Source organism: Maylandia zebra, linkage group LG5, assembly GCF_041146795.1.
Source record: "Maylandia zebra isolate NMK-2024a linkage group LG5, Mzebra_GT3a, whole genome shotgun sequence".
In the NCBI taxonomy this organism is placed as follows: domain Eukaryota; kingdom Metazoa; phylum Chordata; class Actinopteri; order Cichliformes; family Cichlidae; genus Maylandia; species Maylandia zebra.
In genome coordinates this window covers 34,684,302-34,712,263 of record NC_135171.1, presented here as the reverse complement: position 1 = coordinate 34,712,263, position 27,962 = coordinate 34,684,302, and the positions used below count along the sequence as shown (strand labels likewise).

The 27,962-nt window shown below is 37.4% G+C and overlaps 1 protein-coding gene across 6 annotated transcripts; it reads left to right on the top strand.

Moving 5' to 3' along the window:
• Positions 1-7: 7 nt before the first annotated feature.
• syt2b (synaptotagmin IIb) lies at positions 8-27,551 on the top strand. 6 transcript variants are annotated; one of them, XM_012918091.5, is made up of 10 exons: positions 8-160; positions 267-321; positions 17,741-17,969; positions 18,087-18,247; positions 20,232-20,363; positions 21,964-22,131; positions 23,025-23,192; positions 24,225-24,342; positions 24,527-24,660; positions 24,801-27,551. In XM_012918091.5, the coding sequence occupies exons 3-10, from the start codon at positions 17,765-17,767 to the stop codon at positions 25,014-25,016; spliced, it is 1,302 nt and encodes a 433-aa protein (XP_012773545.1). In that variant the 5' UTR covers positions 8-160; positions 267-321; positions 17,741-17,764; the 3' UTR covers positions 25,017-27,551. The 6 variants fall into 6 exon arrangements, with proteins under 6 accessions (XP_012773545.1, XP_004547597.1, XP_076740382.1 ...); XM_004547540.5 differs by having other exon boundaries at positions 8-321; positions 20,241-20,363; XM_076884267.1 differs by having other exon boundaries at positions 8-321.
• Positions 27,552-27,962: the final 411 nt, after the last annotated feature.

Genomic DNA, 27,962 nt, shown 5'->3' with positions numbered 1-27,962 from the left:
ACAGCAGTGGACCTGCACCGGCTCTGGTGCTTGTGCTTATTTCACTGTGTTAGAACAATGTTAATGAGTGTATCCTCTCCTCCCTGCCCGATCTGAGCACGCATTAGCAACAAACTGAGTCTCGTTTATGTGTGTCTTCTAGGACAGAAACCTCCCCCAGGTGACACTGGGACCTGCTACTACTTTTTTTTTCTTTTTTTGCAATGTATTTCAAGGGTGGGATGAGTCAAAGGGCAGACTATTAAGACTTCTCTCATCTCTTTAAGAACATATCTGACCCTGTTTTCCGCTCTCCTTGGTTAGGAGACATCTCTCTGCAAGGTAAGCTGCATTTTCCCTCTATGTCCAAGCATTCTGTTACTGGTTCTTTTGCTGTGTGGCAAGTTGTCACAGAGGCACCTAGCCTCATTACACACATCCTGGATGAATGTAGAAAAAAAGCCCTGCACAGAGAAAAAGAGAGAATAAATGGCTCAGGGGTAATTAGAGCAGACAGTCTTAGCACTTCTCCTTTTAATGCAGGGTCTCGTATTAGAGAATCTGCTATAGTGGAACTTTTAAAGCATGCCAGTAAGTCCCTTAATGACTGGTGCGTAGCATCATGTAGCGCTGCAGTATAATGTTACATAATAAACAAAGCACGTATGAGTGAGATAGAACTTGAGAACTGAATTTTATTTCACTGTTAAACAAATATTAATTGACTTTCATTGGCTGATTATGACACAGATGATTATAAACTGATTAACAGTGAGCGACGATAGATTTTTAGTGCACAAACATTAAATTGTTATATGTAACAGATTTTCATTTGTTTCATTTTTTTCATTTTCTCACTGTTTTGTTTTTGTTTCTGTTATTTTATTGGTTTGCTTTAGTGTGCGGATGCTCTATAGGGATGATGGTACTCAGTTTAATGTTATACAGTAAAAATACACTGGGAGTGTGTGCAAAGTCAAATTTGCTGAGCCAGCAAGAGTGAAGGGCCCACATAGAGTCTGCAGAACTCAGTGTTTCAAATGAATCTGAGTGATCTTATTAGTACTTAGATTGGTGAATTTAAGTACTCCATTGCAGCCTTTTCTTTAAAAAAGATTAGATTTGCTTGGCTGAAGGTGATTGAAGGTAAAGCTCTCTGCATTACAGCCTCTGATGGATACTGAGTTGGGAGGCACATTCTATATGTTAAGCCCCATATCTCATCTCCAATATCTGTTTTTTCTGTTTTCTTTTTTAGTTTCTAATCAATTAAAAGTGACTCACGTTTTGCTGCAGAAGAGGGGGAATACTCTCTTTTGCATCGTTTGTTCCTGGGCTGATTATGATGCAAAGGTGTGAACAGGTCAGGTGATGCTGTAGTCTCTTTACTCCCCAGGGATATTATGAGTACATGACAGGAACACTCCTCAGAGTGTGTGCCAAATGAGGATTTTCTTTATGCATTAGCAGAGATGAATCAGTGCATGTGCAGGTGCAATATGTTAGCAGCTGCATACATATGGCGCATTTTGTGCTGCAATAGAGTAACATCTTGTTTTTTGTTTGGTGATTTTTTTTAAAAACATGTAAACAGTATACCGAAAGCTGCATGAAACAAAATCAAGCAAAATATCACATTAACATTTGCTGATTAACTGTACATATCTTAAAAGCAGTGGAAGACATGTACTCTTGTTTAATCCTAAGCATTCTCAATAAAATATGCATTACTTTTTAATCCAGTTTCCTTAATGAAACCTCAAAATCAACACTAAATATATTTCGGATTACACAGAATTTATACACCATGTAAAATAAAAATATAATCACATATAGTTTTGGCAACTTTATGACTTTACAGCCACACATCAATGCTGATTGCAAAATCTGAATAAACCTGGAAAACGAAATCTTGTAACTTTTATTATCCCAAGTCTGTTTTTAATTTACTCTTTCAATATCAACTCCATTGATTTAAATCTGCACATGCATATTTCTGCTTTCATGATCATAATAACATTATTTTAGTTTTATTCAAATTGCATGATGCTTTTAAGATGTATTTTGTAGACCCTTTGTTATCCATGGACATTACATTTATATGCACCACTGACATCACATGTCATTTTTTTTTCTATTCTCATCTTATTTCCACCCAGCTCTGTCATTCCATTGTTTTAAAAGCATTTAGACATTTATCTCTTACACACCTGCATTGTTATTTTTTCTGTTCAGTTTATTAATTGTACAGTTCTTATCATAAACTATAAAAACTGGAAGATGGTCAATGATTTCATTTACCAGTTATCAAATATCAGCTATGCCAGTTAGAAGCTCTATCTTCATATATCATGGATGCATATATATCAGTACTGTGGCCTAACAGAGTCTAGAGTTCTTCTTCTTCTTCTTTTAATAAACACAAATGACTAAATATTGATTTGTTTGCTTTCTCATATATTTTATACATCTCATCTGTAGGACTTTTAAGATGGTCCAGATCAAGTTGCTATGGTGACTAATCAAAAAAGAGTGACAGATTTTGAGATTAACAACAAGACTCCAAAGTTGTACGACACATTAAAAAAATGGTTCAACTACATCAGTTGAGTCATTTCTAAAATGTCTAAAGAATCTTTGGACTATGAGAAGAAGAGGATAACATCAGTGTGTATTGTTTTGCACTGCACAGTTTTTGTTGCTGCAGTAGCAAAAGAGGACACACAAGGACTTGGTGTGTTGTGATGAAATCAGTATGGCATTTCACTCGGGGGGGGGGGGGGGGGGGGGGGGGGGGGGTGTCCAGTTGTAATTTGACGGACGTAATGTATCTATTAAATGGTTAAGTGTTCAGTGTGATTTCCTAGTGACAGTGTTTTGATCTTTTTTTTGTTTGAATATCAAATCAGTCTTACAGAATTTATCATAATTTCACACAAAATGAGGTAGCCCACTGGCATTTGTTGTTCCCAATAACATGTATCACAACAATGTTGGTTATTGTTTTAATTTTTCCCAGAGTATCACATGGGCTCCAACTTTGCAGATTAGTATGAAATGTTTGTCCTCAGTTATTGGATTACTATGGCATTCAAGTTGGCACCATCATGAGGAAAAGATCTACACTGTCCAAAATTTACTTTGTGACTAATTACTACAAATCCACCAAATATTAGAACGCAACTATCCTACTGATGGTTTCCTTTGAGGCCTTGTCTCACATTTTAATGCTGATAGCAAATGGGATGCTAACCATGTAATTATGAACATTTCTGATAAATTTTGTCTTTGCAGTTCGTAGACTAAGCGATTTGCAATAAATAAATATATGATAGCTAAAAGTAATGCCATGACTTTTTCATGTCAGTATGCTGATGTTAGCATTAAGTTCCCAGCTGCTGTTAACATAGTTTTATTGGCCCATTTCCACTCTTACCCGTACACACTCTTCCTCCACCACATTAAGTGCTTTTCAGGCCAAATAGCCTCAAATTAAAGTGTGATATGAAGCACTCCAAGAGCAGGTCTGCACCAATGGAAACTTATCAACCAGACTCAGTTAAGGAGTAGCATTAATTGTCCAAACAAAATAGAAATTTTCTATAGGTTGGTAAATGGTTTTAAAAATTGCTTCATGCTTTATTCATTTTTAAATGTTTTTATTATGCTAATAATAAAGAACATGAAAGAAAATTTTTTTTTAAAAGCTGCAGCATTAAAAAAAAAATTGCCTGTCTGAATATAACTGGAACAGAATTTTTTTTTTTTATTAGAATAGTTTAACATGATCTTAATTTTGCTGTATCCTAAATGGAGCTCCATTAGAGAAAGGTTGTGGGATCTTAAAACATGCTTCTATATTTCTGCCTTATCTCTTAATTCAGAGGACTCTTTAAAAGACGCAACTCCACATGGAATTACAATTATCATACAGTGGGAGGTTGTAGGGGAATTAAAATATCCTTAATTAAATATATTAAAATATTAAATTAATATGGTTTTAAATTTGCACGTTTTCTAATTAATAAAAGTAAAAGTGAAATTACCTAAACCAGAATATCACTAATGTTGTATTCCTGATTATAGACAGTTGTTTGTAGTCAGCTCCTGATACTCTGAGTTTCCACATTACATTTCCAGGTTTGCATGCCTGGGGCACTTCTGCTGCTTGATGGTTCATGAAATGGGAGGCTGTTCTGCAGTCTATAATCCCCCTCCTGTCAACCTATATCCTCATTCACAGCCTGTCAGGTGCATCAGTGTACATGAAGCACACTCAGAATGATGTTTTTCATTTACAGATAGCAACGTTTGTGTGTGTGTGTGCACATGGACCATTTACTGGTACAGTGAATATAAAGAGTGCCATGTCACAGCATGACATTTGATGATTTTTTTCACGTTGATAGGCAGCATTTTCACAGCATTTAAGAGGAATGAGAGGAATGTTGTTGCTGTAGTTTTGCTGTGAAAGCTGCTGAATTAGTGTCTTTGCTGGTGCTGCAGTATATTTCCAGTTGAATTCCATCAGTTTAACAGATAACTGCTCAGGGATAATAGGCGAATGACTGGTCTGTAAGGATCTGTTCTGTGTGTCAATACACAGCGCCAATACTGAATCTGACTTCTTTTGCTTGAACTGCTTTCAGTCCGCAACACAGTCAAGAATACATCAGCTTCTTGTGGTCAGTTTAGGCGCTCAAATCAAGCTAAGCCAATCGATGCAGTAACAATGTGGAATACTGCAAGGAATGCAAAAAAGTAGCTCACAGCAGGGCATCCTTTTGTCAAACAAGATATTTATTATTTTTACTGCATTTACTATGGTCTGCTGGTCATTCAGTCTTACACTGGCCAGATGCAAAAGTCTGGAGCATTGCTGGAGCATTACCTCTAATACATCTATTACACCAAATATCTGATCATGCGAAAAAAACAGAACAATAAAAATGATCCTCATGTCTTTCCACATATTGAGGCAGAGTGCAGACCTGTTTGTGAGGATTTGCTGATGAGAATTTTTTTTAATGATGCTAGTTTGTCTTATCCTCTCTCAGCATCAAACCCTTGACAGATCTGGAAATTTGGTGGAGCAGAAAATGGGGGATGTTAAGATTGATATATGATGGTCTTTAAAGATATTCAGATCTTTTAGATTTTAGCAGACTTATATATCCTGTAAATATCGTCCTGCAAAAATGGAAGCTCTGTTATGTATGTTTTTGAGGAAGAATAAGTGGGGAAATTATTGCTCTTTATTTAATTAGCGAGAGTCTACAATGAAATCTGATGTAAAATGGTTTTGAGGCTAGAGGAAATATAGAGAAGTCAGATGGATCATATAATTAGTTGCTTACTGAACTAGTGCTCCTCCTGGCTTCTCTTTACTCAGCACTGATTTGTCTTGTTGTCCCAGATCTATGCATTTGGACAACTCATCCTTCACTGGTGGTGGTGTGGTGTATTGTCTCTCTTTTTTCTTCCTTCTTAGTCTCTAAATGGCGTGCCCCTCCTCCCTTCTATTCACAGCCTATATGTACTAGCGTAAAGTGCAGCATTTGATCCAGCTTAAACAATCTTAAATTGTAAACAATTGGAGCTAGAGATTGTGTGCTTGTTAGTTGTGATGATGGTCTCAGTTTTCCTTATGTACACACTGAATCTTTGTGCATTCATGGCACTTAAGCAATGAGAACTTACAGATCCAGTCTTAGATGGGCCGGACTTCCATCTAAAACACACGAGTCCTGTCTTGTATTCAACCATGTCCATGGACTTTTATTTTTGACTTTCTGTTTCCACTCAATATTTGTTCCAGTTAAAGACACCAAAATGACCCAGTTGAGTTTAGAAAATGTTTACAATGTAGATGCTAATACAAACTTTTTCTGTAACAGTCTCCTTCATTGTTTTCTTTAACACAATGAAAAGTTACATAAGGGCGACCACACCAACAGAAAACATTCAACTATGATTTTAATTTCTCCACAAGATTACACGCAGGCCCTCTATGGTTGGTTTCACACTGGACCAGCTGGAGGGCGGCTCAGCTGTGATCTGGTACTATGTTGTTAGCTGTACCTGACTTAAAATTCCCAAAAAAAGCAGATAAAGACAGATGTGTTGAAAAGGATCTAAAACACAGACCAGAGAATATGGCCAGCAAGGCTACAGATTATGACCACGTTGTCAATATTTGTACTATACTTGATTAATACCAGTTTTATATTGGCTTGCACAAAGAAGAGTGTTGGGATGTTGTCACTTTTAGGTGTGAGACTATTTTTTGAATGAAAAAACATACAAACAAGCAACTGAGTGCAAAACTTGCTGCTATGAGCTTTATAAAATCTCCAGAATATCATCAAAGACAAAAATAACTATAACAGTAGAAATACTATCCACCTGACTTATCTGATATATAAAAACTAACTTCTACATAAACCTATCAACTGAGTTGAAATATGCTCCTGAAACCCATTAAACTCTACTCTGCAATCTGTATCATGTAGCTTCCTTGTTTTCTAACTTCTTTAAAGAAAATAATCTATATTTTCTTTAAATGGCTTAAACTTACAAATGATTACATTTCATTATAACTAGGACATTAATTGTAGATACAGCAATACTCTGTACTTTAAGTCTTCTATTTATTGTCCCCCACTGGGTATAATGGAGAGATGTTAAATTTAGATCATTTAATTTGGATCTTTACTGGGGAATTCTTTATCATTTGCCACGTAGCATTTGTCACCACCAGTTTTCCATTATTTATTTATATTCTTACTTTTGGACTGAAAACAGCTTCCTGTTGCAGCTGTAACAATGCTGTACAAGTGGTGAAAGAAGAGAAAAAGTTGCAGAAAGTTAAGAAAAGAAATGCTGCAGACTCTGGTGATAATTTTCAAAGTCTGTGAAATGTGAAAAGGCTTTTCAGTGACCCCTTTTATATTGTCACAGAGTTGTTTTTTTTATTTTATTTTATTTTATTCATATTTAGAGTTCAATATATGCTTAAAGTTAAGGTAAAACATGTCTTTATTTTTCTATGAAAAAAATGGAGATAGTGGGTTTATTGACACCTTTACTGACCTTAACCATATTAGTGTCTGTAAAAGTATTATCAGTCAGAATTTCAATCATAATGCATTATCTACTCACAGTCGACACCATCAAAACAAAAGAAAGGAACTCAAAAGAACTTAAAAAAAAAAGAAGTATATTACTTAAATGTTTAATAGACAAACTTCCATAACAAGGCTTTACAAATTGCCCCCCCCCCAACTGAAGATCTGCAATCATTTTTTTGTCTATCATTTTTCTTTTATCCCCCAATAACTTCCCATCACAGAGAAATAGTCTGTGGGCGTGATAGTTGCAGTAGTTTGCCTGTAAGCTAATATACATGGATGCACACAGGGGAAATTTAGTGGAAAGATGCTTTGTGGTTAATAGCTTCTGTTAGCTTTGCCCATGTGAATAGAATTATTTTCCACTTGTAAGTGGATGGTAATATACTGCATCATAAAATGTGCTTTCTATTTATTCTGGACAGCCAAACTTGAAGTTTGATTTTGTTTGGCTGTTGCTGTTTAATCATTCAAAGGACACGTATGTCTGTGAAGGTTCTCAGTCATCCAGGTCATTGTAGTCTAAGGAGCGTAGAAAAAGAAAAGCGTCTGGACTTCTTTAACCTCCTAAGACTCTTTCATGGTATGCATTTTTAATTTTTCTTTGCTATTTTGGTTGATTGCGACCTGATGAATTTAAAAACAAAGAATTGCCAGATTTATTTATTTTTTTTACCGAATTTTTGTTTCTGAGAAAAATTAGATCCACATATGAGGACATTCATTTTAAATTTTGATAGAACAGTGGCAGTATAATGCCCTTGTAAGCGTATATCAGGCCCTTGTAGAGGAAAAAATAAGTGTTTTGGTCCAGACATCCCAAAAATGTGATGTCCACATATGTGGACGCCAGGTCCTAGGAGGTTAAACTTTAAACTCAAAGAAGTCCAGACGCTTTTCTTTTTCCAAGCTCCTTAGACTACGATGACCTGGATGACTGAGAACCTTCACAGACATATTGCCGTGCACTTTGGGAAGAAGTCAAAGGACACACACATTTTTCCCAGAGATCAATTAGCTGTCCTCTCATTCAGCACCTTTATACCACACATATCCAATATTGTTTGTTTTAATTGCTCCCATGCTGAATTTACTGTGCCGACATTTCTTTCATTAGAGCAAAAATAAACAAGTGGACATTTATTAATCACTGCTGAAAAAGTTGTTGTCCAGTGGGTGACCAGAAAGACTCCCAAGACATTTTTAAAAGCCCCAATAGAAAAGAAATCATAATAAAATAAAATAAAAATAATAAAATGAGTCATGGCTGAATTTTTCTCAGCTATATCAGTTTCTGTGTCCTGTTAAAGTGTACACTCACTTTATCATGAAAATTTCACTAATACAGTTTGAACATTTGAAGAAAGTGGTTATTATTAATCTTAATAGTTATGAGAACTGAAAATGCCTGCTGTGAAAATGTGCTGTTCTGATAACTTTGTACATAGATAAAAACAAAACACAGCCATTCTAGAAATTGGTACAGTCTTTGTGTTGTTTCCAGTCCTCCATTGTCAGTGTCCCCAAATCCACAAGAAACGTGTGGATCTGCCTTTGTTTGGGCCACATTTTATCGTACTGCTAGAAAATGCCAAGTACTTAGATCCTCCACAAATGTCAAATAAGTATATGAAGCACAGGTGTAATTTATAATGTTTATGATGGCTGCTTTCCAGCAAATTGTGTTTGCAATCTATTGACTGCAAATAAATACTATGACTTGAACGTTCAAGCCAAAAAGGGGAAAACATGTTAAAGTATTTTGCAGATGGTCTTCTATTTGTTCTCTCTGTCTGCAAAGTTTGTAAAATCAGCTCAAGTGATTTCACTGGAGTGATGGAATACACACTGATATACTCTGTGCCATCTTTGCTTGATTATCATGACCTGCATTGCCATATGTAAGAAAATCAGTAAGTAAAGTCTAGAGACTCACAGTCCACTCATTTTCTCTTACACTTCCTAATCTATTCTCACTTCTGCATTGGCATGGACAAACAGGGCTTAATCTTTATCACATTATAGTCAGGTTTTCCACATCTCTCTGTGTGTGTATCTCAAACTTTTATTATTCTTGTTAGAACATGGTGTTAGCTGGACCTGCTGCCTATATGTGAAGCAGAGGAAAAATCAGCATGAATGACTCAAGGGGATCTTAAAATGTAAATGAGTTATTGTTAGACCTAGTCTTGTTCTCATGCTATATGTCAAAGTCAAAATGTCTGTCATAAACAGCGTCTGTACGAGTTGTGACGGCTGTGTAAATGGCCTGTATTTATATAGCGCTTTACTAGTCCCTAAGGACCCCAAAGCGCTTTACATATCCAGTCATCCACCCATTCACACACTGGTGATGGCAAGCTACATTGTAGCCACAGCCACCCTGGGGCGCACTGACAGAGGCGAGGCTGCCGGACACTGGCGCCACTGGGCCCTCTGACCACCACCAGTAGGCAACGGGTGAAGTGTCTTGCCCAAGGACACAACGACCGAGACTGTCCAAGCCGGGGCTCGAACCAGCAACCTTCCGATTACAAGGCGAACTCCCAACTCTTGAGCCACGATCGCCCATATTTAGACTGTCGTGTTGACAGTCTAAATATATGGTGCATACCCTAATAGCAACATTCCCGTTTCAAGTCTAGCTTCTGGCCTGCTTTATTATTTGGCTTTAAGACTTTGCCCAGCAGCCCTTTTGTTTTATTAATAAAGTGACTTTTTGTAACAAATTCATAAAAGTGCCCCAGTTTTCATCATCTTTTTTCACTTGCTGACATGTTGTCATGTTGACATTGATGGAGTTGTCAAGGCTTGCCCATCTTTCACTTAGATGAATGACATCATTCCAGCTACTCGGTGTAAAGTGTACACATACACACATACACACGCATACACATACACACGCATACACACGCACACACACACACACACACACGCACACGCACGCACATGCACACACACGCACACACACACGCACACGCACACACTGTCCCCATGCTGACCAACTGCTACTTCTGAGACACCCAAACACTGCAAGTGATATACAGAGCCAACTACAAGCATATGGTCTTTTCTGTTTATTGTTGCCTGTGCTGCAGTAATGACTGGCCAGAAGATGATGAGTGTGTGTGTGTGTGTGTGTGTGTGTGTGTGTGTGTGTGTGTGTGTGTGTGTGTGTGTGTGTGTGTGTGTGTGTGAGTGATAGAGAGAGAGGGAGCAGGATACAGCGTATGCAAGTGTGTATGAGTGGTACACAGAGACATGGCTAGAAGGAAAAATGCTACGACGACAGGCATAAAAGATGAAAGAAATTAGGAAACAAGAAACAAGGCAGGAAGTGGAGGAAGAGAGTTGCTAGCTGACTATTGGACAATCTGCCTTCTAGCTTCGTATTTCTCCATTACACCCCTGCATTGCAGCACTCCCTGCAGGAGCTGGAGAGGTGCAGTTTTTTCCACATCGTCTCTGCTGCCTCAGAGGAGATAAGTCATCTCAACAAAAATGTCCCAGCACAACTCAGCACGGGGAACACGTTGTCAGCAGCTGCCCTCTGCATATGTTTACTATGTGAGGCTTTGATAGTAGCTGTGTTGCTCTTATTGACCTCCTAATGTTGCACAGTGCTCAGGCCTGACTCATCCACTAGAGAGCAGGGATGGAGAGGGAGGGAAAAGTTTATTCATTCACAGGTGCTCATAAAAGAATGCAAGAACCAGGGAGAAGCTGAGTATCCCACAATGCAGTGGGAATTTCAGTAAACCATACTGTAAAAGCACAGTTTTTTGGAGAGGGGTTAAGGGCAGAATGAGAATTTTGCAACAATCTCACACTAACTGAAAAATATACTGTAACAATTTTAATAAATCTTTAACACCTATTTTAACATATAGCTTTAAAAAAATCCATCCACGATCTTTTAATCTGACTGGTATTATCTTATTGACTGAGCATTTTGTTTTTGTTTCATTGTTTGTTTTGGTTATTTTGCGGCCATCTTGCGATTTCTATTTCTTCATATCTATGGGAGCTCTAATGCTAATATGCTGCTGATATCAAAAATAAATAATTTATTAAAAATACATTTCATAAGAATAAAAAAGCAAAACAGTCACTGACTTCTCAGAAGAGGTTTTTACAGCTTACTCATATTTTTCCTGGTTTCGTTAAATTGCTCTGCCACGAGGTGTCAGGCCATATCGGGTCACTCCAGGGAACAACCAGAAATCAAGTAAGAAAAAAAAAAGAAGGACAACAGGCATATCAGTTTCATGAAGGAGCCCCATGCAATCTAGGGCAAGGCAAAAGAGTGTCTTAAATAAATAATTAAAGATGAGATAATAACATAAGATATACTTTATCGTGAAGAAAAAATAGATTGTATAACATCTAACAGTCTGTTCATTTACAATCTCCTTTATTACAATGGCTTAACTTAAAAACCTTAAAAAGTGCAGACATCACTACTTAAGCAGTAGTAACTTAAATGCCCTATATCTTAAAATATCTTACACAAATCCATGAATTGGCCATATAACCCACCTAACTTCCCCCTAGCTGCTTATTTTCTTCAAAGCCAGATCATTTCTGCTCCCATGGCCCCACTGCACAGCCATTTCACTCTACCAATTCATTAACTTCTAATTAAAGCATTAAGCTTTTAAGATGAATGCAGCATTTTTTTAATTCACTCCTAGAGCGAAAATGTTAAAATAGTCTTTTGAAGGATAAGTCTTTTGATATTACGAGAAAATCACAAAAAAAAAGCAGGAGAAAACATTAAGGCCTATTCAAGCATAATACTGTGGTGACTTATCCACAGTTTAATATTCTATCTAAAAAGAGGAACACTGTGTCATTTTTTTCCATAGCTAAATGCATTTAGCAGATCAAAACTGACCCTGCAAAGCAGAGAAGACAAATGTCTCTGGGCATAACTTTGCAGTTCTCAAAAAGAAAAAAAGAATATGCTCTGTGATGCAGCAGTTTTATATGAGATTCCTGCCCTCCTCTGGTAGAAGCAGCTAAATGCACTGCAACCTGACATACTGCAAGAATAGCCACATCAAGCCAGGCATCTAACAGATGACAGCTGAACTTAAGAATTTAGAAAGGCATTTCAGGCAAAAGCAAGAAAAAAAAAGGTTAAATGCCAGCATTGCAAAGAGTTCAAACATGTACAAACATAACTGCTTTAGGGATGTTGAACATTTGAAACACATTTATCACGCAAGGTCGGCTACAGGCACCTAAAGTTTAATTTTTAAACCTCATATGTTTAGTTCTGCATCTGCGTAGGTCTCTGGCTCAAACAGCACGTTTCATTATGTAATAGTTTTAGCTCAATACAGTGGGATACGTTTTGTTTGTATTGCAACTCGAGAAGATGCTTTTGTTATCTCCTCACTTCTAATCATCACTGACAAGTCTCCTGAGGGATCAGTGAACACCGGACAAATAGGAGTAATCACTCTTTGTTTCAATTGTTCACTCTGAATGACTTAACAGAGATGGTCTATTCAGAGGGTTAAATCATACTTCTGAGATCAGTTGTTAGCAACCACTTAATTCCATGGAGTAGATCTGATTTAAAAAACAACAACAAGCAAACAAAAAACTGCACCGCCTTAAGACTTTTTCAGCTGTCCTAGTGCATACTTTTGCTTTTTATTCCTGACTTGTGCAGGCTGTGGCTTTATTAACATGAACCTCACCCTAGAGTCTGTGATCTTTTACAACTGCCCTCCAATACTAGACCGTAGAGTGGCATGCTGCAATCAGCTGTGTGAGCAGCATCACAAATGAGGCTGGGGGAATGAGAAAGATGGAGAGAAAGAGGTAAAGAGGTTGCGTACATAAGTACATTGAACAGAGAGACAGAGAGGGTGTAGGGAAATATGTGATGGGAGGGTGGAAAATGGGGGCGATGGTGTGCATTGGACAGAGGAGGAGGAGGAAGAGGAGGGGGAGGAGGAGGGGTGTAGTGCTGCAGTGGAGAGAAGTGAGAGGAGACTGCAGTCTCTGCTTATGGGAGAGATCAGACTATGTTACCACAGCTCTGAGGAACTGTAACCCAAACACTTATTGATTGGATGGGCCACCCCACGAGGGGAATACCACATTTGACTGGTGAGTTTTGTCTTGAAGATCTTTGTAGATTAAAAATGAGTTAAGATGCACAACTGGACCACAGTTATCTTAGAGGAATCTTCTCTGCATTTTAAACTGGGTAAACCATATCAAACTGCTTTGGTTGCACTGTATTCTCCGGACCTGATCCTACTTATGAATGAGGATGTGTCCGAGCCTGTTTTTTGTGACTGAGTGATATCGGCCAGTGGTGAGCTGCCGAAATCCTAGGGAGATAAGGACTGAGTGCTAATGGCACAGAGGTAGAAGGTAGGCTAAAATAAGAGGGGAAGGTATGGGCATATTGTATTCTATTTCCATTCAGTCGCTTCTCTCATCACTGCTCTTCTCAGAGGAGACAGAATTAACTTAGGGAAGTTCGGGTAGTGGAGAAAATCATATCTGACTTAATGTTAGGATTTTTTTTTAACATTGCAGTCTCAGATGTGCTTCATTTTAGGGGTGAGGATGGGTTTAGAGACAAATGAAAGATACGGGCAGGTGATGAATAAAATGTTTTTGAAGAACCTTTGCTGGAGCAAAAACTTTATTCATAACCATTATACATTTCAGCTCAGTGGCAGCAGTCTGCATTCGTATCATGTCATGCCCACCACTTGGGCAGTGACTTGACACTGGCCTTGAGCCAACTGGTTATTTGATTGGTTGGTCACTTCAGCTATAGACGTTATCAGTATTGCTTAGCAACAATGATGTGCTTGCCCACAGCACATAGACCACCACTGTATGTGAACAGTGCACAGTCTACTTTACAGCAATAGAAAGTCTGTGCTAAAGTGCACATGTTGAAATGCAATACTTATCGATCTGTGGGCTGCAAATCAATTAAGATTGGGTTTTATCATCATTATGTTTGCCATATTCTGACAGTTCACTTTTACTTTGAGGTACTGATATCCTTAGCTGCGGACCACTTCCTTTGATAATGACACATAAGCTCGCTGTAGCAAATCTCTGTATGACTGGAGGGACTTTTGTGGATACAGTTGAATACTGTAAATGGTGATATCTATAGAAAAAAACATTAACATCTAGCTACTGTGCATTTATTTAGTGTTTTTAGACTATGATAGTTCTGTATATGCATCTACTATTTGCATAGTTGAGAACAGCTAGCAATGAGCCACAATGGCTGAGACTCCTGAAGCAATTAATTACAGATGACCAGACCTCTTCTTTGTGCAAGCATTTCTCTAACCAGGTGTTGCAAAGAATTGTGGGGAGCTACCGTATAGTTCAAGAAAGACAATAAACTGGATTCACGTTATATGAGGAGGACATGTATGTACATTTTACAACAATAAAAGTTTGATGATAATAACAGTAGAAACACTGTAAAATAACAGTGTAATAGCAAGCAAACAGCTGATAAAAAGCTGATAGTATCGTACTTTAAAGCTTACACAATAAAAAGTACAATTTTTTTTAGTTATTACATCTTTTATAGTAAGAAACTCGAGCAGATCACAGTAGATCAACTGAAAAAAAGGTGTAACGCTAGCAAACTTAGTTGCCAGTACTAATTCTATACTTGTCTTACATCCATAGCATGGATATAAAACATTATACCTAATGTGCTTAGCAATTTAAAAAAATATGTAAATCATGTTACATTTTCCTTAGTTGCTTGAACACATCTTAATTCCATGACCTTTTCTCTTAAATTGCTTTATTTCTTTGAATTCTTTACCCTGGAGTGAAAAACAAATAAATGTGGAAACATTAGCAGAGTGACAAAACGAATAAAAGGATGTCAAGCTGCCAGTTATTCTTAAGCACTATGCTGAGTTTGTGGGGCTCATGAAAGAGTAAAGGCAGCATCAAAATCATATTATTTAGTTTTAAAAAAACATATCAGTCAGAGCAGCAGCTCCTAGAAATATATCACACTGTGGTAAATAAGTAGTCTTACTGACACAATTTAAACCATTATGCTCCTGAGACATACATAGTAATCAAATAAATGACTAAATGCAGTAGGAAACAATCCTGTCCCAGCACTATAATACAGTTATTCATAGTTAATTAAAACTAAAGCAGGTGTTTTCAAATTCATCTAGCGATCTGCAGCACTTTGACAAACAGCAAGCTTCAATTAGACCAGAGCATTGACATTTGTGCTCAGCAGTAAATGTTAGTGTTGTTGCTGCCACCAGCAGTCATGCAAAGAGCAAACAGAGAATACATAACATAATGCTCACTTGGGGCTGAGAGTTAAATTGGAGTTGTCATCTGTTAAAAGAGGGCCCTTCTGAGAAGACACTCATTTTATTAGAGTATGTTGGGAGGTGAAACTGATTTAGATGACTGCCTTCTTATGCTATTTAAAGTCGCAGCTTAGATCTCCAGCTATGTCTAACCTGTTAAACTTAAGTCTATAAAATTTCAGAATCTATTTTAAGATTGATCTTAAAACATTTGAACTCTTAAGGTGGAACCTTCAACTATTTATTGGTCTGATCATTGATTCGTCGGTTATAAATAATAAAAATAAATACAGATTAGTTGGTTGGTAGAAGAAAACCCCTATTACCAAAACTATTCAGTCATTTACCTTCAAATGACTGAACTTGAGTGACATACATTCTTCATCCATAGGGTTGTGTGATGCTGGTCCAACATTTGCAGCCAGAACAGCTTAAACTCTTCTGAGAAGGCTTTACACAAGTTTTACGAGTCTGATTTTTGTGGGAATTTTTGCCCATTATTCCAGAAGTGTATTTGTGAGATCAGACACTGATATTGGACAAGAAGGCTTGGCTCGAAATGTGAACTCTAATTCATCTCAGTGGTATGTTATTGGGTTGAGATCAAGGCTCTGTGCAGGCCAGTAAAGTTCTTCATCCATAATTCCCTTTCCACCAAACTTTATACTTGACACAATGCAGTTGGACAAGTATCGTTCTCCTGCCAACCATCAAACCCAGACTCATCCATCGGGTTGCCAGACAGAGAAGCATGATTCGTCATGTCAGGGAAGGTGTTTCTGGTATTTTTCCAGAAAAATAGACGCTTAGATATGGTTCTGTCACATATAATAAGGTCTATCTTAAGGACCTCTAAAGCTCACTCATCATATATATTTTAAGTAACAATGCTCTGCGGTTTGACAAGCAACTGACATTTGCTAAATTTGAGTTAGCAGCTGTTTTCTTCTGGTTCAAGCAGTTATTGGGTTCAAGTCATTAAGATAAACTAATTATTCATCTTTAATGTCTCTCTTTATACTTACTTGACAAAATGATGCTGTTTATGTATTGATTATTCTAGAAAATCATTTAACAATTGTGCCATCATGTACATGTACAGATACTCACGTATCCTTTAATTTTGGATAACTTTTTAGACTCTCCTTTAGGTCTGGAAGATCATTGTGTTTTAAGGTGGAGGTGTAATCATCTCAGGTCACAGTTTCACACACACACTAAATTCTCATATCATCAGCAACATCAAGGGCTTTCAACTTCTGTGACTTGTGTGATGAGTGTGATGAGTCCCAGATGAAGCATTGTTTTCATACTCCCCATCTTTCACAGAGTTGAGTTGCAGCTCTCAAGGTCATCATCACTCAAACATAAAATTAAAAATTATAATGGAAAGCAAGTCAGAATAAAATCAATTTAGCAGCTTTCTGGAGTTTTAGATTACTAACCAGTAGGGGTGCAACGATACTCGTATTGATATTGAACCGTTGGATATAGTGCTTTCGGTTCGGTAGGCATGTGTATCAAACAATACAAAATTTTTGATTTATTTTATCAACTTTTCTTCTGACGATGCTGTCTGTGTTGAGCGCTCAGTGGATCTGTGTTCGACTACTCCGCCCGCCTAGGCTGCACTGTCGAGTGCAGATCCACTGAGCGCAGCGCAAGCTAGCAAGACAGAAGCTAAGCTCGTTGCAACATGGCAACTGCCTCAATGCTACCCGAAATTGAACCTCTCCCACCCTCATTCAGATCTGGCGTTTGGAACTATCTTGGTTTTCATGTGAAGCATGACCCTGATGGTAAGCGTGTCATGGACAAAAGTAAAACAATATGTCGGATGTGCCATGCAATGCTCAATTGGTGGGAACTAGTGCCTTAGCCCCATTAAATTTAAAAACTACTTTTGACTTAAATATATATTTATAATTTTAATAAATGACAAATTAAAAAGGCATGAACATTTTTTTGTATTGAAAAAATATCGAACCCTGACACCAAAGGATCTAACCGAACCGTGAATTTTGTGTATTGTTGCACCCCTAGTGAATAGGTAACCTAATGTATTTGCCACCCCTCTTAAGAAGTTACTTCAGTCTTTTGCCGCTGTTGTTGGTGCAGATGGCTAAATTTGATTGATGTTCCATTATGACTTCCTGAGTCATAATGAGTTTCAATATTTCAATAGTTTTTCAATATTTTTCACTTTCTTTGACAAATCTTCCATGATACCACTAAAGCAATTTTTGTTGCTTCATATCCGATCTCTTTGTGTTTCAGGGACGCTGTGCCTAGTCTTTGACAATGAAGTTCAACTTGTTCAGACGGCCACAGGCCATGACAGCGGCCGAGCCCACCAGTGCCCCCACCATGACCATGGCTCCCACCTCAGCTGCCATGTCCACCTCAGCACCAGAAACTTCTGGCTCGAACAATACAGAGATCAGCAAGAATGACATGTTTGAGGAGATCAAGAGCAAATTCTTGAATGAAATTGATAAAATCCCATGTAAGTAATGCTGCAGAGCTTTTTACATCATTCCAAGCATTACAAAACATTAACATTTGGCAAACACCAAAGTTCCATTCAAACTCAACTTTTCCTCGTTTATTTTGAAATCAACAGTGCCTCCGTGGGCTTTGATTGCCATTGCTGTAGTGGCAGCATTGCTAATCCTCACCTGCTGTTTCTGCATAATCAAAAAATGTTGCTGCAAGAAGAAGAAGAACAAGAAAGGAAAGAAGGGAAAGGATGGCTTCAACATGAAGAACATGCAGGGTGGTGAGGTATGATGCCTCGCGCTTCCTACATGCTAAAGAGTCAAGGTTACAAGATGCATTGGTGAAATTTTGTCGATTATGTCAACAATAATTTATTATTCAAGTTGTTATTATTTATTATGATAGTTATTGCCCAGATTTTAACAATGTTGCTAACTAAATCTGATCTTTTACCAGCAGCTTTTTTAGCCCAGGCTGTAGAGGACACAAGGAGAGCTCTCTTCCCCTCAATTTGTGTTGTTGTTGTTGTTGTTGTGGTTGTTTAAACGTGTGCTCCATTGTGCTCCATGGTGAAAAACGGCACACTTTATTGCAATGTGGCAAAGAATGAGCAGAGAATGTTTCGTCAACTTATAAAACAAAGCTTATCATATTAAAAGGTAATGGATGAAAGGATGAGGCCTGCAGAAACATCAGGAAGTTGTGAATCAAAGTGCTATAAAGTTAAGGATAAATTCTTAATTTGATGGGCTAAACAGCTTATATTACCATAGACTGCCCCTGTACAGTTAATTAAAGCAATCAACTGCTTGTGTCCACAATGTGAAATTATCGCCCTGAGCCTAAAACAAGCGTGTCATTTCTCATCATGATTGTGGTGGTGGTGGTGTTGATTGCCTCTCTTTTTGAAGTGTGTTTGGTGTCTTGTGAGTTGAATCTCTTCCTCTCTCTGCTCTCCTCCTTTTCCGCTTTGTGTCTTGTGTGTGCCTCGTGTTTCTTGACTGTGGTGGACCCCTGCTCTACGGTAGGTGGATAGCTCATGTCGATGCTCTCTGGCCCCCAGGGCGGAGGGGGGTTTCATGGAATGAAAGTTGTAGCTTCCTTTGCTATTTTTTCTTTCTTTCTTTTTTTAATTTCCTCCCCATTATTTTGTAGTTTTTTGGTATGATAGCTTGAGAATGTAACAATGGAAAGCTATGATGTGCTCCATAAACCCCAGAGAGGAGAGTCTAACCATCTAACACATTGTTCTCGGGACAATGTTACTGTAAATCACACCAATATGGAAAGTATTGGATTAAAATATGATATCCAAGACTGTTAACACTATTAATCTGTGCATGTGATAAAGGGCATGGCTGGTTGTTTGGGAGACATGGAAACGGTGATGATAAAACTGCATGGTGAGCCAAAGATTTGCAAATCTCTTCATTTTATGGTAATACTCAAGGAGGAGGTAGGATGTGACGACACTGGATGACCCAAAGAAAAGATTACAAAGTCAAGATCACCTAAGTTACTTAATAAGAAAAATCATATTGAAGCAGTAAGGCTCTAACAAAATTCAAATAGCTGGCTGTGCCCTTTAATCCTGATTTAGTTTTGTAATAATGGTGAGGTGAAAGGAGAAACATTTATTTTGCCACATTAATTTAAAGAGATGCAGGTTAACAAATTTGAAGTCTTAAAAATAAATCCTATAAAATAAGATACATCCCCTTGCCCTGAATATTATGTCATATTTTTTATTGATTAATATGCATTTGTTCCTGCTGTTGTAAGCTAGTTCCTTAGGGGTCTATCCAAACCTATATCTCCTCGCTCATTTGTTAAGATCTAATGCCTTTAACAACAAGAAATTATTCTTATTTTCAGTTTCACTATTAGGACGTGGCATTTATTACCCTTCTTAGTGGAACTAGCATGCAATGCCTCCACTGATTCTGGCTGTCACTGTACTGCTGAAGCATGTCAGATTTAAGGACTTGCCCACTGATCCACAAACACTGAGACAATCATTTCTACAGTTTCTTAAAAAAAAGTAGGGATACCGATTACAGGCAGCTATGTCCTTTTAAATGATAAATTCCTGGTTTTTATCATCAGGTGCTGTGCAGGTAAGCAGTAACCAAAACATGTATCTCCCACATAAAAACTCCTGGAGCTCCAGTGTCTGTGGCATGCTGGCTGTTATGGGGAACCCTGTATCCTGACTTTTTGTACTCTTACCTTTAACATAGCTTTTTGTTTTGTTACCTTTACACTGCAGACACATCAGGATGACGATGATGATGAGGGAGAGACTGGACTGACAGAGGAAGAGAAAGAGGAAGAGGAGAAAGAGCAGGAGAAACTGGGGAAGCTGCAATACTCTATAGATTATGACTTTGAGAATACAAAGGTCTGTGGTTATCACATTTTGTGAACTACAAAAAAAAGCTCTAGAAATAATTAACAATTTTGGAGGGAGTTTTTCATGTTTTCTGCTATATTTAAATTACCCATTTGAAACGTTTTAGTGTTTAAAGACATGTTTAAATTAAAGAGTTAGATAACCCAATTCATGTCATCTTCAGTATGGAACTCGCTGTAGTAGCTTGGTTCTGTGCAAAGATAATAAAAAAATGTAAAGTTATAGTAATTAAATTAATGCTTTTTCTTGTTTATTTAACCCGAAGTGCAAAGAAAAAACAAGCTTTTTCTTTCATGGGTGTCATGAATGAAACATTTTCTTTACCTGGGAGATGCATAGTAGCAATAATACCACATAATGCCTCTGTGCTGAGTAATCCAGCTCTTAATAAGGGACTCTAAAGGTGCCAAAACACTAAAGCAAACATTTTAATTGAAAGATAATACCTTAAGATTTCTCTAGTTCGTTACTTACATTAATCCAATTCCCAGAAAGCTGAAACTGTTCGTCTGGACAGTGTTTTTAGTGGGAGAAACATTTTTTCACTCATCCAGGTCACTTCTTCAGTCGCATTCCTCCCACCGCTACCCATGAGCGGTATCAACTTTCTGAGATTTCCTTACCTGGATCCATCAAGACATTAATCAAATATTTTTATTTATTTATTTTTTGTAATGTATTCTGAAATTTCACATTCAATTATGCAAATTAGGCGTCATTGCCAGTTTTGAAAACTTTTCTGGAACAGATATCTGAACATTGGTAAGAGTGAGATCAATGAGACTCGGAATTCTTCTTTCATTCTTTTGACGTATTAAAGTTTTTACAAAGGGCTGTTTTTTTATTACTCCATAAATCAGAAATTACTGTCAGCAGCCAGAAAAAGAGTAATTTTCCATGACATTTTGAGGAATAGAGAGTTCCCTAATTCAGGCTTTGAATGTGAACAAACACCAAATATAAACTTCACAATTTTAATAGCAGCAAAACAGGACAGTTAAGTTGATGTTACTCAAGGTTACATTTACATACTATACAAAACCTGAACAGGAGTATGCAGAAGATGAACATTGTCAGTAAAACCACAGTTATTTTTAGGGCTGAAAAGACAAAAGAGGCTAAACCTTAAAAGAGTAACTTGTTATAGTGGCTTCAGGTAAATCAAAAGACATTTATCTAACCGTGGTACTTCCAGCAGCTTAACTGATTACTCGACAGCATATGAGCAAACCTTCATGTGCTCAATTAAAATGCCAATAATTCACTAGATATGAAACACAGTAGAGGGTGAAATGGCTGTACTTTTAATGTATCTGTAAAATATAGACAGCTAAAATCTGTATTTTCTAGCACACAGTGTAATACATTTTTTAGAAGTTACCACACTGTGACAATTGGATGACACTGAGGAAAAGCTTCTGACATCCAGTATGTCTCCAGTCAGCTGAGACGCTTGTGGTGATGGATTGCGAGGCTTATATAACCAGTCTGAGGCAGTGACCCTCAAAGAAAAGTTGCATTTTTGCCTGATAAAATTCTGTTTTCACTGCTCCTGTTGCTTACATACACCCTCATTTTCTCCACACAGCTGACAATTGGTATCCTTCAAGCTGCAGATCTCATGTCCATGGACTCAGGTGGAACCTCAGACCCTTATGTTAAAGTCCTGCTCTTCCCTGACAAGAAGAAGAAGTTTGACACCAAAGTGCACAAAAAAACACTGAACCCTGTCTTCAATGAGACATTTGTTTTCAAGGTGAGTCTTGTTCTTGCATGCAGCTGTAAAAAAAAAGAAACATAAATCTTATTTGAGCAAGTTGTTTTTTTTTTTTTAAATATCACAAATCATTATCGCAGCTTTTTGTGTATGAAACTGACAGTATGTCAGGTTTGTCTGGCTCTGTGTGTGTACCCACTGGCCTATGCAGCCTACATGCTGCTCTTAGATGCTCCTAGCTAATAAGCCCCGCTGGGACTTTGCAAGTCTCTCTGGGTCAAGCTGCAGGCGATACCAGTCTGCAAAATGTTAAAACTGCAGCAGAAAAATATCTTATTGTACAGGCTGCCCTTTATTGCCATCTCCAAAGGCCTCCCATGAGAATTTCACTGTCAGATTTATTGTTTCTCCATCAAAATTTATTCCAGATATTTTCTTTCTTTTTAAAACAGAAGATGCTTTTTTTTAATTTCATGTATGCCTATGCAGTTTGTAGTAGAGGTGTCCTCATCTTCATTTTCACATAGATTTCTGTGGATTGGGGTGTAATAACTTATTTTTCCTAATATGTTTGTTGTTTGCATTTGAGAAAATAACCGTGCATTTCATTTAGTGCTTTTAGGGCGTAGTATTTGTCTGGTTTCTCAGATTATTTTCTCTGATAATTTATAATTTAACATTTTTAGTTCACTTAGTTTTTTCCATTTAGTTTTGATTATTGACTGTTTTCTGTATAGCAGCTGCTAAACACTATAAATTTGTAAGCAAGTATTTGTATCATTTAATGAGGGGGTTTTTCAGTGGGACTAACTCGCCCTTTTCAAGAATTCCAGAGGCAGTTTATGTGAAGTTTAATGACATTAAAAATAAATCTATTTATCCTGTGAGACAGATAAATACAATCTATAAGTGACATTGTGTTTCTTGGTCAGGTACCCTATGAGGAGCTTGGTGGAAAGACCTTGGTGATGTCTGTTTATGACTATGACCGATTTTCTAAACATGATGTCATTGGAGAGGTAAAGCTGCCCATGAACACCATTGACCTTGGACGGCCTATTGAGGAGTGGCGGGATCTCGAGAGTGCTGATCAAGAGGAGGTGCTTATTGAACTGATTCATTCTGTGCTCTTTAAATAATAGACCATTGAGATTCTAAACTTTCTGGGTGTCAACCCTAAGAAAAAGCCCCAAACCAATTATGAATTGATGCTACTATCAAGTATTGTCTGTCTAGACAGAGATCAATTATATCTTATTTTTCTGAGCCACAATGCTCCATTGTTGACCAAAAATCAATTAAGAACACATTCAGCTGCACCATTGCACCAGCTTACATGTTCCTTCATTATGATAAATGGTTCCACTATAGTTTGTTTCTCGTTAGTCTTTCATGCTGCTTCCATGAATACTTATTTGAGCACTAACTGTGTATCAATTCAGGTTTAAACACAGTTAAATGTAGTTCACCAAAAATTCTCCCTCTTTATTTATTTGCATTTAATTTTACTTGAAAACTACAGCAGGGCTGAGGGGCTTGATGTCGACTCGGTTGGAGGAGTCAGCAAGATGTTTATGGCACTGGTTGATCATCCTATCTTTAATATTCAGAAATAATTTAGCTCCTTGATTAGTTCGCATTTCTTAAAAGATGGAATTTCATAACAGTGCACAAACATTCAGACACATAGAAATCAAAAATTTTATTTATGTCAGTGGAGCAACAAATTTCTCTCCTTGCATTTCTACACCTGTGAACAATGATGCTGAGATAGTTTGCTTGAATAATTAAGGAAACTATCTCACTTTTTTAAATTTATCACAACTGATTACATACATAACCTGCTAGTATCTCTAGTCTTTTCCAGTGTCTTTTTCGAGGTTATCCCTGCCCCCAGTCATCAAAGTGGATTTTCAAAGTCTAAAAGCTCAGAGCGATCATAAATCCAGATAGAGGGGTTTTATTCCAAATAATGTCACTGTTGCAGCAACAAAAACCCCTCAGTTTCAGTCTAAGAGTATAAATCTTGATAAATAAAAGCTATGTTTTGCACCCACCCATCACAGAAAATGCAATTTATGGACATCTGATGAGTATGTGTGCTTGTCATTTCTGTGTCTCTTACTGCTCAGCCTGAGAAACTTGGAGATATCTGCATCTCCCTTCGTTATGTCCCCACTGCTGGAAAACTCACTGTCTGCATCCTGGAGGCAAAGAATCTGAAGAAGATGGACGCCTGCGGTTTATCTGGTAGAAAAAAAAACACATAATACTCTTGTCCTTTGGCACATGCAAGAAAATTCAATTTGAAGAGAAAATTCAAAGAAAAACCATTTAAAATACAAACAAACAAACAAATTAAGAAACACTAAAGGTTGTGTCATTGACAGAATAAGTTTTTCTCTTTTGTTCATCATATTCATGTTTTTTCCAGATCCTTATGTAAAGATCCAGCTGCTCCAGGGTGGTAAGCGTCTGAAGAAAAAGAAGACTACAGTGAAGAAGAACACCCTAAACCCATATTACAATGAATCCTTCAGCTTTGAAATCCCCCTGGAACAGATGCAGGTACAGTACAAGTCATACAACACCTTTTGGACTTCACTGATATGTTATAATAGCTCATGAATGAATCTCCACTACAGTTTGAATGATGAAATGCCCAGAAAACAGATAATTGATTACATTTTCTCTTGCTGCCTTCTCAGAAAATCTTGGTGGCAGTCACAGTGTTTGATTATGACAAGATAGGTAAGAATGATGCCATTGGAAAAATCTTCGTGGGCAGTAAGGCTACTGGCTTAGGTCTGAAGCACTGGTCTGACATGCTGGCTAATCCACGCCGTCCCATTGCCCAGTGGCACCCATTGCAGCCAGAGGAGGAAATTGATGGCCAGCTGGCATCCTTGAATGCAAAGAAGTAACACATCTCACCAACCAGCTAATGCACTAACTCAGAAATCCAATCTTCATCCCTACTTTGCATGAATTTCATGACTTCACACATGACTATTTGTCAAAAGTCCTGCTCAAAAAAAAATATATTAAAAAAAAGACATTGTAGAATATCTGAAACTCTTTTTGAGCATCACATTTCCCACATTAATGTATGCTGAGAAGAATGGTGTTGAGTTACCGGGTGACTGGTTAATGAATGATCGACTTTTAGTCTTTCCTTCATTTGAAGAATCTCATTCTTAGGGTGCTGACACTGAATGGAATTATTGGTGAAGACAATGCTGGATATATATAAAAAAAAGGCTTTAGTTTAGTTTATAGAGCATGCTTTACTTACCTCCCCACTGCCTGCGTGCATCACGCCCAGTATTGTGTCTTGCTAATAACTGTGCTTTAACTTGCAATAGAAAGTACTCTAATTTGGGGTTATTTCCTGCATAAAGTTTGTCTTAAGTCTATCAATGCGAAGAGATTCAAGTGCAGATGATTCAGGTTGAGATCAATGAATGCAACAATCAATTCTGGAATATGTATGACATTTTTCTTGATTTTATCAGCTCACATATGAGATGGTGCAAACAGTGCAGCAGAACCATATAGCAGGGATGATGCAGTTGTCTGACTTAAGTTGCTTGTTTTGTGTTGCCACGAAGGCCCATCTATGCATTTAGCTTCAACCCATATTTCTGTGTCTTCAGACAGGTGTAATGTAAGACAGGAATACAAGGGTGCCTTCCTAATATGACACTTTGAGAAGTAGTGCAGGTTTTATTGTTTATTTTAAAGTGGTTGAATATTGTTCAAAATGTGTCACGGACACTGTGAATGTGCCATTTGAAATCTGGCTATGTTGACCACTTGGATGTAAAACCTTACTTATCCATTGTAGAAGTAAGGCACTAAAAAGGATTACCAATGATGCTGAAAACAGTACTGACTATGCTTCTTTGATTTCTGTTGTTTAGTAAAAGACAGTGCCATTTTGGTTATTATGTTTTGACATTCATTAAAACGATTCCACGTCATTGGCTGATGTTGTAGTTCTACTGTAATTCACTTCAATATTTCTGTAGTTTCTGCTGAAACAACATGAGGATTTCTGTCAAAGACGAAATGTTTTTATAGATTATTGAATTTGAAATGTAAGATGTAGCTTTGATTTGTATTAATGAGGTGTGTAGAATCTAAACATAGCAAATGTATCATCAAACGTATACAATACACACATCCTGGACCATCTGCTTGAACCAAATAGAGCTGCAGAATAGAGCATGTATCATGCCTCGCAGTATTTTGTCTTGTTTGAATCACTCGGTCGGGACACAAGCTTTTTGATCCTGGAGACAAAGTGCTGCAATATGGTGATGTTGAAACTTGTAGGCAAATTATTAGTGTAATGTTTAGTGGCTTGGAAGCAAAAAAGGACACAAAGAATTGATTATTATAAGGGAATGACTGAGGATAGAACATTTAAAATGTTGACATTTAAATTCCACTGAATTTACCAATGACCTGATCTCTTTCCTGTAGCAGCTCCTCTTAACTGAAGAATCATGACTGTCCCCATATTGGTTTCTTTGAGTTAAATGTAGACATATGTAGGATTAAAATTGTCATTTATTGCAGGAACCTTAAAAAACCCCAAAAAAATAGCTTTAGAAAATGGATGACACTTTCTCTAATCATACGTGATGACAACCTGAACCTGAAAAATCTTCCGAATTTACCGGGAGGGAAAAGAGTCAGTATCACTTTCTTATAATTCAAATCATTGTAACTGAAATCATTATTAATGACAACTAATTTCTGGCTTCAAACACTGTCTAGAGCCTCTCTGATGTTGAGTTTCACTGCTTACGTAGGTAATTTTGGATTCTGAACTGGCCATGAATTGATGGAACTGGACACATGTCCAGGGTTTTACCCCATCTCTTGTGGATTATCTCCAGGGATTGGCTCCAGCCCACTCATCCACTCAACCCGAGTTGATACATTGATGTTATCAGTGAATTCTAAGTGAGACAAAATCAGGGAATCGGTGTTTTGTGAATTACTTTCTTTAAATCAAAAAATCCAAAATCAGATCTTGGGAGGCCAACACATTAAAATATTTTCTCAGAATTTCAGAAACTGGAAAAAATGAACTCATAGAAACTTGTGTCTACATTTAGTGCTTTTAAATGTCAACATAGATTTTTCAGGACATTTTTATAAGGGGGCAGTTTGTTTAAAAAAGAAAATGTTAAGGCAGTCGTTCGTATGCATCCACGTCGCCAGCAGAAGTATCTAATGGTGAGCAGCGGCACATTGACAGGTTCATCCACAGTACTTCTTTACAATTGTTAACATATGCATCCCGCAAAATTTGTTAATAGGCTACAGCATGTATTTACAAGATGATGTAAATAGCGGCATGTTTTAAAGAGGAACCATAATTATATTGTGTATGTGTGTTTGTGTTCTGTGTCATTTTTATAATAAAACAGAGTATAAAAAAAGGATGCACTGACTGCAAAGTGTATGAATTTCTGCTGAATGTATGTCTGAACAATCCATGTTTGGCTTACCAGACTCCATGAATGCCTCAGTTAAAAACACAGCTGATTTTAGTGTCACATGGAAATCCATTGCGTTTTCATCAAACTGCATGATCGTCTGATTTTCCGTCATTGTTTTTATGTCTCTATGCTAGTGTGTTTTTTTCCTCAGGCTACAAGTCATGTAATAATTGTTCATTTCTGAGTGTATTAATACATAATCAGTTAATTGTATATATTTCAAAACAGGAGAATACTTGTCTCCTTAATTTTCTATCTCAGTGTACCTAAGTGTTTCCTTCATGTACTCCTGCCAGACGGGTGTCAAGTCTTAGTTAATCAAATGTCAGTGCCGTACATTAGCTAACTGACTTG

Coding starts and splice junctions, on each gene's coding strand:
- syt2b (XM_012918091.5), top strand. CDS start 17,765: ATGAAGTTCAACTTGTTCAGACGGCCACAGGCCATGACAGCGGCCGAG. Junction 20,364..21,963: donor ATGACTTTGAGAATACAAAG/GTCTGTGGTTAT, acceptor TTCTCCACACAG/CTGACAATTGGTATCCTTCA. Junction 23,193..24,224: donor AGAGTGCTGATCAAGAGGAG/GTGCTTATTGAA, acceptor CTTACTGCTCAG/CCTGAGAAACTTGGAGATAT.